Source organism: Cariama cristata, unplaced genomic scaffold, assembly GCF_000690535.1.
Source record: "Cariama cristata isolate BGI_N322 unplaced genomic scaffold, ASM69053v1 scaffold16207, whole genome shotgun sequence".
Classification (NCBI taxonomy): domain Eukaryota; kingdom Metazoa; phylum Chordata; class Aves; order Cariamiformes; family Cariamidae; genus Cariama; species Cariama cristata.
Window position 1 is genome coordinate 1182 of NW_009627213.1, and position 11393 is coordinate 12574.

General features: G+C 45.0%; 1 protein-coding gene across 1 annotated transcript; it reads left to right on the forward strand.

Annotated features, from left to right (window-relative positions):
- Nucleotides 1–1017: 1017 nt before the first annotated feature.
- On the forward strand, nucleotides 1018–10454 carry LOC104164888 (ferrochelatase, mitochondrial-like; the record flags this gene model as incomplete). The annotated part of the gene is made up of 5 exons (XM_009704365.1): nucleotides 1018–1123; nucleotides 2357–2476; nucleotides 2863–3011; nucleotides 9690–9824; nucleotides 10348–10454. Coding segments are annotated over 5 exons (617 nt in total), but the record flags the coding sequence as incomplete, so codon positions are not given.
- Between the last annotated feature and the right edge of the window lie 939 nt (nucleotides 10455–11393).

The window sequence follows — 11393 nt, forward strand, 5'->3', positions numbered from 1 at the left end:
TATGAAATCCTGAGGAAAACAAAGTATGCTTTTGAAAAAGCAGGCTGTAACCAGCATAGAATTATAGAATGGTTTGGATTGGAAGGGACCTTAGAGATCATCTGCTGCGTCCGGCTCTGGCGTCCTCAGCACAAGAAGGACATGGACCTGTTGGACCGAGCCCAGAGGAGGCCACGGAGATGATCCGAGGGCTGGAGCACCTCTGCTGTGAGGACAGGCTGGGAGAGTTGGGGTTGTTCAGCCTGGAGAAGAGAAGGCTCCGGGGAGACCTTAGAGCAGCCTGCCAGTACCTAAAGGGGCCGACAAGAAAGGAACAGGAGGTGGAGCAGGAGGTGGATGTGGGAAGACTTTACTTCTAAATTATCCTGGTTTTTGGCTGATGCTGAAATCCAGGAATCATAGAAGTCACCTAACTGGGTAGTGAGAAAGAAGGCTGTCCATGTCCCTGGGTAAACGGATTCTGAAATTGCTGCTTGGTGTACCCGACACAGGGTCAAACGAAGGAACTGTGTGCTTGTGGCTCGCAGGTGCTGACCTCTGTTGTTGAAGTTTGCTGGGGACCCTAGATTAAGAAATGTCTAACCTGCATTGTAGAGGCGATGTAGAAATACCTTGCTTGTCTAGAGTTAGCCCAGGTAACATCTGTACCGCGAGGAGTTACGTAGCTAGATATAATTACTTCCTTAACGTGTCGGCCCTGTGTAATTTCTCCTGTGTTGTCACCAGTTATTTTGGACTTACCATTGGAGCTTAAAGATTAGTGAGGCTTTTGTTTGGTTTTAGGTTACTGCCTGGTATCTGAAAAGCTGTTAGTATACAGAGTGTTTAAAGAAAGGCAGAAGCTTGCAATTTCCTGACTTTCTTTGATTCCAGGAGCTGGAGCTTAAGGGAGAAAATGCCAAGCAGCGCAATACTGCCAAGGGTGTTTATGTAGCTGTTGAGGGATTAGTGCCTATCTGGTGAAGAGGCTTCTCAGCCCGGTGCAGGGTTATCAATGTGCTGTTATCTTTCTTCCAGTTGTAAAAAGCAGCAGTCAGCTGAGGGTCCCGGTACGATGGAGAGGTCAGGCGACTGCAGCTGCGGTGACAGAAAGCACAAAACCTCAAATTCAGCCAGAAGTGCGGTAAGTTTGCAGGGAGGTCTGGATGGGTGGGACCTGCTCTCGTTGCCCTCTGTCTCTCTCTGATATGGTGTGCTGCTTTACTGGCGTAGCAAAGCTGGTTATGTAGTAAAACATGGCAGTCACGGGGCTTGATCTAGGTTTTTTTGTGTGTGTGTGATTGCTTTTATCTGGCTGGCTGCATTCACCGAGCCTCTTGTTTTCACAGTTCTGTGGGGCGAGGGTGGCCTGCCTTGTTCTCTGCAGCATGCGGCAAGGCAGTGCCCCACGGTAAGGCCTGAGGCAGTGCAGAAGCGATAGAAGAACAGCAGGATGTTGTTATTATTTGAGATTCCGGTTCCTGCTTCCTGGGTTTTATTCAGCAACCTCCTGATAGACACTGGCAGAGGATGGGAATGGAAACCGAGGTCCTGACCCATTGGGGCAGGCCTAGCCTCCTCTCCGTGCCCCTTTGTAAGGCTTTGGCTTTAACAAGAGGAGAGTAAAGCTCCCTCTGTGACCTGGGCTCCACCCGCTCAGGAGGCGAGAGATCCTGCTCACTGGGCTCCCTCGGGCAGGGGAGACAATTTGGTGGGGAAATCCAGCTGCTAGGTGAGAGTTGTGATCAGCAGCCGTTTCTGTAAAAGCTGGTACTGCTGTCTGCTCCTCTCTGCTGGGAGGGACGTTATCCTTAAAACAGTGCGCTAGACCTGCATCTGGATAGAAAACCCATAGTGGGGAAAAAAAACCAACCCCAACAACCCAAACAAAACCAACTCTGCATTTATCTGATGTGTAGGATGGCTCTTTGCTGCTTTCACTGCTTCGGGAGATGAGATGTGTCTCCAAAGTAACGCAGACAAAGACCTGTGTGGGTAGCTCATCTCTTTTCTGTGGAAGCTGCTGTTTGGTTTGGTTGGAATCTACAGCTGGCGTTCAGCTGAGATAGTTCCTTTGGCCCTGTGCTATGACCTCCCGTACAGCCTTCAGCTGCGAGATAATTTTCTCAGTGTATTTCCAGTTAAACTCCGTGTTGTAAAGCGGTTACTTTTTTTAAAAAAGGTAAGGATCATGTAAATACTTGTTCTCTGGCTATTCATGCTTGTAGTTCATATTTTTACATAAGCAGGATGAGCTTCTAAATAGAATGCTGCTTTTGCAAAAGGCAAATACAGAAGGATAAGCTCATTGTTTTGTAATAATAATTTAAAAAAAGCAGTAGCTCATGAGGATTTGAAATATCTCTTGCTTCCACAGGAAACCTAAAACTGGAATCTTGATGTTAAACATGGGTGGTCCAGAACGACTGGATGATGTGCATGATTTCTTACTTCGTCTCTTCCTGGACAGAGATCTAATGACTCTTCCAGCTCAAAAGTGAGAAACGCTGTGAACTCCTGTGTTACAGTCAGTGTTGGGTGTTGCTGTCTTAGCTACAGGCTCGGACGTTTAACTTCTGTGTATATCAGCATTTCTTAAGACTATTTCATCTTGGGACCAGTCAGTGCAAGAAACGGTGTTATAATGCTCTGGAAATAGACGTGCCAAGATCATTCTCCTCTAATTGCTTGCAAATTGTGGTTTACTGTCACCTAGTAGGTTTGGGAAGGGTGATGGAGTATAACATTAAACAAACCATGCAATGCTGGTTTACTGTGATTTGGGGAGATTGCCACAGAAAACCCACTGCAACAGAGAGATTTGGGGAAAGGGGTGGTGATTTGAGCTGTGACGTTAACACGTGTACCTTTTGAATGCTTTAGTAAATTAGCACCGTTCATTGCCAAACGCCGCACACCGAAAATCCAGGAGCAGTACAGCAGGATTGGAGGTGGATCACCAATCAAGAAGTGGACGGCGCTGCAGGGAGAAGGCATGGTGAAGCTGCTGGACAGCATGTCTCCTCGCACCGGTACTTCTTTACTGTGCTTGTTAAAAGTTTCTTTTGATTCATGTGTTGAAAGTATATGCTTGTAAAGCAGCTTTTGCTTCTCGATTTTTTTTTTTTTTTAATTTTTTTTTTTATTGTGAGTATGAGCAGTGTTTTCAGTCCTGCTAGGAAACTGTGACAAAGATATTGCAGAAGTTCTTATTTGTTAAAAACCCAGCATATGCAAAAGCCTGGTGTTCCCATACATGCAGATACATTTTTGTGCTGTGGTCTGCATTGCAGAATGGCTTTGATTTTGGAGAGTACTGTCGGTACTCATTCAACCTGCAGTAATACAGTGTAGCACCAAAAGCCAACAGCTGAACATTTACCTTCTCAGACTGGATCCAGTATGTGCTGTGGTGCGGCCGCCGCCTCTGTCTGTGTGCAGGGCAACTAGCTTAAAAGCTGCCCTGGGGAAGGCCACCCTGAGATGCTTTTGGCATGTTTCATCTTGCATGACTTCGGCCATCAGGAAGTTGGGTATCTGCCCTAAGCTGGTGGTCTCTGCTCCATCTTTCATTGAGGGAGAGTAGGGCTTGGAGAGAAAGTGATTCAGTTTGTCCTAAGCTCGTTACCAAAGGGCGGGCTCACCCTCTAAAGGTACATTCCTCTCTCTGCTTTGGTTGTGGGAAGAAATCTAGATGACTGTGACAGATAAAGTGTCTTTATTTTTAGATGCCTAAAGCTAGGTGACAGGAGTCTCTGTTGGTGTGTACGACTGCAAGGGTAAGCCGTGCCTGAGCATGAAGAAGTCTGCACTGAAGACAAGTGGTTGAGCCTTAGATGATAAGAAAGGGGAATGTATTTCATGTGGATAAAAGAGGCAGGCATGGGAGAAGGGTGTTCAGAGTGGCATTCTCACTAGCATAGATGAGGTGGGGATTTTTGACTGTTGGCAGTGGCAATATAATCTCATGTAATTCTCTTACCTTTTATGAAGAGGTAGAGTGGGAGAATGATGATCCTCTTGGGCCATGCGTGTGCGTGCACACACACGGAGTAAAAACCGCCTGTGGATCTAGGGTTTCCTAGTCGTCCATGTTCTGCACAGTGGTGCTATTGAGTTTCACAGGGGGGTGGGATCTCCTGCTGTAAAACCCACGGCCAGCTTCTTGTGGCTGCCACACGCTCGCAGCAGCCAGCAGGTAGGGCTGGGAGGGCAGCGCAGCATTCCCTGCTCCTGCTGCTTCCTGCAAGTGCCCTTCCCTCATCAGGGCCAGCTTGGCCGGGACACTGTGCAGGGACTGTCTGATGTAGAACAGCTCTGAGGCCAGAACTTAACGCTATAAAGCCTTTTGTGTTTGCCTTTGTTATGCCAGCCTGAGCCTAAAGAATAGGTGACTGCATGGGAAAGTGTTGGGAGTCTGACGGCTCTCCACAGCCGCAGGTATCTTTCATTCCTCTGAAATGTCCCTCTGCAGTTATTGCTCGGATGTATCCAGAGCTTTTGAAACTTTGAGTCTTTAACTATTAATAAAGGATAAAACAACACACACCAATTAGGCCTGATTTCAGGACTGAAGAGGAGGTCGGTTGGAAGAAAAGACAATGTTTTGTAGATGAACGTTGCAGGGCTTGGTTGAGGGATAGCAGTGAGCCCCACCCGAGGACATGAGCAGGAGATAAGGCCTAACAGTTTGGCCTGACTGGAGGTAAATGCGAGTTCTTCCTTGATGATAAGAAAACTTGAAAGGTGAATACAACCTCCCTCCCCTCTCTCTGGATCGCAGAATCTCTCTGAGCCTTGCTCCCTCACAAGGAGCTGTGACTTGTATGGATTACCCTGTACCGAGGTACCTGGTAGCACCAGTGTGATGGGAAATGGGTGCAGATGTTTCTGTGCATGTCCTTGTACTAAAGGGCTTCAGCTAGCGCGTTTTACCGTGCAGTGCAGTGGGCTGTGTGTGCAAACACAGACAACCGTGGTCATTTGCGTAATGTTAAGTTGCTGTGATTCAGCCATGTTCGATCTCTCTCCTAAAACCTCCAACCAAATTGACATGAGTCATTTTTCACCCCGTTGAAGTGCATTCATGGGGGAATTTGCACCAGTTTAGCTAAACCGCTTTCACATTGGTTGTTAGCTGAATTTGACTTCAGCTTGTATTGTTGCTCGGTTCACAGCTATGATGAACGTAGAAGTCTGTTTCTCTTCTGCTGCTTGCTGAAGGTGATAGGTCGTTTGCTTACAGTACCTCTTATGCTGCAGTTCCTTGCTGTGTGACATTAAAACCATGGCGTTGATAAACTTGAGTAGCAGGACTAGAGATCAGACTTCCACATTCACATAGCAGCTCAGGGGTGATGGCCATCTTCTGTGTCTCACCTCTCAAGGAACAGACAGAAAAAGACATAGTATCCCCACTGCTTTGACAAAAGCCAGGAGAAACAGTAATGTCATCTGAGATGACCTCTCTGGGAGTCACCTTTGTTCCAAAAAGGTATTTCTCTGCATTATGCTTTTTGTTCTTGAAGCAGCAGACTACCTTTGTGAGTAGAAGGAATCAACAAGATCACTAAGCTGCCCACTGAACTGCTCACTGATGTGTTAGCTACAGATAATCCTGCTCATCCTGCCACTCCGATAGGAACACTAAACATGTTTAATAGAAAAACTGCTGGAGTAGGAGAAGCCAAAGAGGTGAGCTCTCCATTCTCTTCAGCTCAGCAGCTTTACAATGCGTGGTGCTGCAAGCCGCCTTCTCCCTTCAGTTTCCGTGACCTTGGCTGGCGTGATGCTGGTGTGTCAGGGAATCCCCCTCCACATTTGACAATACACGTTATTTCATTCCTAGCTATTTTGTAGTTCTTTGTGGCAGCTGCTTCAGGCATGGGTAGAAAAGGGCTAGAGGTAGAAGGCTGGTAAAAGGGTCTGGAAGGTGAAAAGTAACAATCTTGGAAGGCTAGAAGCAAATTTATTTCATTCGTTCAGCATGTAACGTGTCGCTGATACCTCTGTTCGGGTGGTGTTTGATCCTTTTTTCCACAGATGCTACTCTCTAGGTTAATTCCAGCTCTGGTCCCTGCAAGTGTAGTCAAAACCTGAAGCTGAAACCGCACCCAGCCGTGGCATCCAAGGCAGTAGTGTTTTTAGCAGCAGTAACCCCTGAAGGTTCAGGCTTACAACAGGTTCTGAAGATAAAGCTTGGAAAGTTTATCTGCTTTTCTCAGTGTACCACTCCCACTCGCTTTTGTTTGGTGACCACTTTCTGTGAAGTCACGCTTGCCTCTGTGCAGTTATTGCACCTGATAAGTCCTTTAGAGACCTCCTTTTTTACCTAACGGTAGCTGCAGTTTTAAAAACGGAATGTGCTAACCAGCGCTGACAATTGAATTGAGTGCTAACCGCTTCCTTAAGCATTTCAAGTAACCTTGCAGCGATACCGAGCACTGTCTTCTTCCGAATAGCTTGAAGCAGTTGGATGTGCTTCCCGGCTGAGCTCTGTTAATGAGTAACTCGCGGGCTGTGGTGATAAGACTCAAAACACAGGGCAAAGAAGTAGTACTTTGCGTGCTTGTTTTACCTTGATGTGGACTTTTGGGGCCTGGAGTTTATAGTTGCTCTGTATTTGCAGTTGGTGAAGAGCTCATGTTAGGCAGTATCAATAACCACCTGTGAAATTCCCTCCTGTGTAAATTAATCAATCCACTGATTTACTGGCTTGTACTATACATTTCACATGTTATACTTTGGCAGTGGGACTAATATAAAGTAGTAAATAAACAGCTTCACCCATGTCATCTGGGAACAATATAATTTTAAAATGAAGCTTTATTGTTACAGGCTGGAAAAGAACAAGTGTTCTTCCTTTCTGAACGAGTAGGGTTGGGTAGGCTCAGCAGTCTGTAAGAATAAATCACACAAACATGATGATAGGAAAATCCATTTCTATTGTTGCGTGGGGTTTTTTTTTATTTTTTTATTGCTGGCATCAAATAGGCTAATGTCTTAAAATATAATTACCATAGCAAGAAGGCACATCTTGCTTTTTAAAAATGTTTTTAATTATAATGGCTCTTAGTGTTTCTTACAAGCTGTATTTTAGCGGAGATTCCCTTGTCAGCAGAATGAAAGCTCACAGGATGAGGGGGCCACATCGTTTCTTTAGATTGGCAGCTCTTCGTGGAAGGAGATGTGTTGCAGTTTAACCTGGCAGGCAGCTAAACACCACACAGCCGTTCGCTCGCTCCCCCCCCAGTGGGGTGGGGGAGGGAATCAGAAAAATGGTAAAACTCGTGGGTTGAGATAGAGACTGTTCAATAGGACAGAAAAGGAAGGGAAGATAATAATAATGATAAGAGAATATACAAAATAAGCAATGCAATTGCTCACCACCCACTGACTGATGCCCAGCCAGGCCCTGCACAGCGGGCTGCCACCCCCCAGCCACCTCCCCCCAGTTTGTAAGCCAAGCATGACGTCCTATGGTATGGAATATCCCTTTGGGCAGCTGGGGGCAGCTGTCCTGGCTGTGTCCCCTCCCAGCGTCCTCGCTGGCAGGACGGCATGAGAAGCTGAAAAGTCCTTGACTTAGGGTAAGCGCTGCCCAGCAGCAACTGAAGCATCCGTGCTATTGACATTAGTCTCATCCTAAATCCAAACCACAGCACTATATGGACTACTAGGAAGAAAATTAACTCTATCCCAGCCAAAACTCGGACAAGATGTCACTCTGTTTCTGGTAGTTCTGACTAACTGCAACAACAAAATGAATATGTGTGCAGACATGACCATCTCTCCTTTACTGCCTGTGATCCAGAACAAAATATAACACTGCGAGAGTGTTGCAAGAAGTGTCCAGGTTGGCCATGTTTTTTTGCAGTATGTCCTTTCTCAGGTTAAACTCCTACTGTCTTTCCTCTGGTTAGTCAGACTTTTGTTTTTAATGCATTTAAAAATGTTAATGAGGTTACCGGCTCCTGGAGCTCCTGAAGTTGGGTCATTATTTGCTGCTGCTCCCGGCTGGGAGCTTTCTTGCCTCCTGCAGAGAACTGGGGCTGACTAAACCTGTTTTCTGAATCCTGCGTGACTGTATGGAGTGGAGACCAAGCATGGGACATCTGCTTCCTTCAGAAACCTGTTAAATGTTATTTCAGAGCTAGTGACCCAGAAACCCTGAAAAAGAAACTTTGCTTTTCTTCTCCTAAGAACCTCTGACCTCTACTTAAAAAACAAAACAAAAAACCAGAAAACAAACAACCTGAAATAAAACAGCAGACCTCCCCTTCCTCGCTCTCCCTAAGCAAACCATACTCCCCAACCCTCGAAGCCAACACCAAATAGAGTAGAGATGGAAAACAGAAAAACCTAAAGTGCTGTGCTTGAAGAGGATAATATTGCTTCCAAAATAAGGTGTTTAAAGACATGAAGATTTCTATGAAAAACACCCAGAAAGCAGAATGAAAGAGCATGTGTCCCTGATTCGGTATCACTGATCTCCTGCCCCACACAATAGTCGTGGTGCTTGGGGCCTTATGTGCAAACGGAGCAGACTTACCAGGCTGGAGGAAGGCATCTTCTCTTGCGAGGACGGTGAGCAGAGCAGTTGCATCAAGCAGTGGTTCCACTTTGTCTTGGGTTTTAGGTTTGTTTTTTAATGTGATCAGCTGGAGGCAAGGAAGGGGAAGGAAGCGAAATAGAATTAAATCTGTGTAATACGGTGAAGGAAAAGATAGAGTAGGTGAGGGAAATGCAAGGCAGCCAGGTCTTTGCTGAAGCTGGAAGAGGAGTTAGAGGGCAAGGAAGGGAGGGGATGTGGAGCAAACGGTCGGTACCTGGGAATTCTGCCTGAGCACCCCTGCAGTGCTGGGGCTGAGGGCCTGATCCAGCAAAGGCGTATGAACCCTTCATGCACTGAAGGCATCCTTCTTTGGTAACTTCTCTGTTGGCGCCTGGAGGATGAAAGGGAGAAAATTACCTGGTTTTCTTGAAATGCTTTATAGGTAGCTGATGTCTATAAGGTGCAGGGCCTTTTCCCGTTTGAAGCTGATCCCTGTAGAGCAGAACATCTCGGTGCTGTCACACAAAATTGCAACCCAATTATGTTTGAAAGTTTAGATAAATAAAATTTCCTGAAATGTGCGAACCGCTTAAGCAATGTGTTTCCTTTTGTATAGCAGAATGAAGAAGGCCTTGTCCTTCCTAAGATTTTGGCATTTTAGTTACATGGTGTATTTAAAACACCTGACTTCTGATTTCAGTAAACGAGTTGAACTGTGCTGTCAGGAAGCCCATAGCACATCTGTAACTGTGGTCTGCGTTACAGCATAGTAGTGTTCATTTAGTGACACTTTTTTTTAGCAATACATCCTTTAAATCAGAACTTGCCCAGTAAAACATCAGAGCTCTGTACAGTCTGGAAACAACACCTCTGCTAAACTAAGTAAAAGCAGAAGAGCGATGCTACCTGCAGAAGCAAACAATAGTATCAATCACTTTTAATTTCTAATAACAGCAAAGTGAGTTACCAGAAAAATACTTGGCTAAAGAAAGATGTGTTTGTATGGCAGTGGCTTAGAAAAGTAGCCAGAAAACTATCGAGTTTATTTCGACAATTTCAGTCTGTCTGGTTTTGTACTTTGTACTTATTAATGACCTGTTATTGAGAGTTCTTGCGTTTTTTTCTGCAATTGCTTTTTGTGTGCTTTGGCTGGCAGCGCCTCACAAATACTACATTGGCTTCCGGTACGTCCACCCTCTGACAGAAGAAGCAATTGAAGAGATGGAGAAGGATGGGATTGAACGGGCTATCGCTTTCACGCAGTACCCACAGTACAGTTGTTCTACCACAGGTGAGTGTCCGTGTGGGAGCGGAGCACGCACGGAGGCGAACGTCGGCGCATGCTGAGGGAGCGTCCGGAGTGTCAGTGCTCTCTTCCTCCGAGCCCCCCTTCCTGTTGTCGTCATTGCCCACTCCAGGGATTCTGTATTTACTATAATTCCAAATTTTAGGTAAAAACTTTTTAACTAAGGATAGCTTTATGTTACTGTTGTTACTGTGAGATAACATAAACTGGAGGCTTGGGAACACGACTGAGTGAGCTTTCTTCATGGAAACTAGAACAGTAATTGTTCTTCAGTTAAAGAATGGTTTAGCAAATTGTTCTTGGCTTGTACATTGTATGAACTTCAATATCATTGGCACGTTGTATGAACTTTGGTATAGTTGTTCTCATTTGAGGCTCTCAGTTCTGATTTATGGTTGCATTTTAAATATGTAGCATTTTAAAATATTATAATACCTTGCTACAAAACTGTTTTAATCTGACAGGTTGCTAATGCCTTGGCTGAACTTACGTTTTAATTCTATTTCAGGAAGCAGTTTAAATGCCATTTATCGCTACTATAATAAAAAAGGGGAGAAGCCGAAGATGAAGTGGAGTATAATTGACCGATGGCCCACACATCCCCTTCTTATCCAGGTATGGATTTGTATGAGAGCCTTTGAAGTTAGCAGTCTTAGCAAGAAGTGTGAACCAAGCAGGTCCAAACTGGCGTTCCCTGGAGTTTTCTTAGATTGGGTGATGTAGGAGAAACTTGGTATCTTTGCATTGCCAGCTGACTTTCAAACAACAAAGAACTAAGTAAATACAGGTGTTTAATGAGTTTCCTTTTCAGAAATATTTGCTACCAGTAAAAACACAGTATAATGTTAGGCAGCAGAAACATTCTGAAGAAACACTTCACTTAGATCAAGTCTTAGCTTCTAACAAAGCTTACCAAAGTTTTAGCTATAGAATGTACTAAAAGAAGATGAACTTGTTTGCTGATTTAAGCTGAGTTTGTGTATTTTCTTGGAAAAAAAAAAAAAGAGGAAAAAATACTTCAGAAGAGAGTAATAGGAATGCTTCAATTTGAGGGTACATTTTAGTTACAGTAATGAAATGTGTCATGTCTACTATGTATGAAATTGCAGGAGACGGATAGTTATTTCATGCCAGATGTTTTGGCATGATAATGTGTGAAAGTGATCATCTTGCACATCTTGTTTTAAAAGCGTAGTCATATTATCATAACAGTGTTGGCTGGAAGGAACCTCTACAGGTCATTAGTCCAAATTCCTGCTCAGAGCAGGTCTATGGTCGACACACGTACAGATCATGTCGGTTTGTCACATTCTTACCTGGCAGCAAAGAGGTAGTTCTAGGCACAGCGCTGCTCTGGCAGGAGCAATTATTGGAAACCTTCTTGCTCCTTCCTTTTCGGAGAAAATGGCAGTTTTGTCTTTGTTGGGGAGCTTCTCCTCTAGGCTGGGTTTTGCAATTTTTGTGGTGTGCTGAACAGATGATAAAAATGGCTGAAGGAAGGCAAGGTGGAACTGCCTGCGCTGTGTGACGTTCCCCTGACCATCTGCCTGGGCG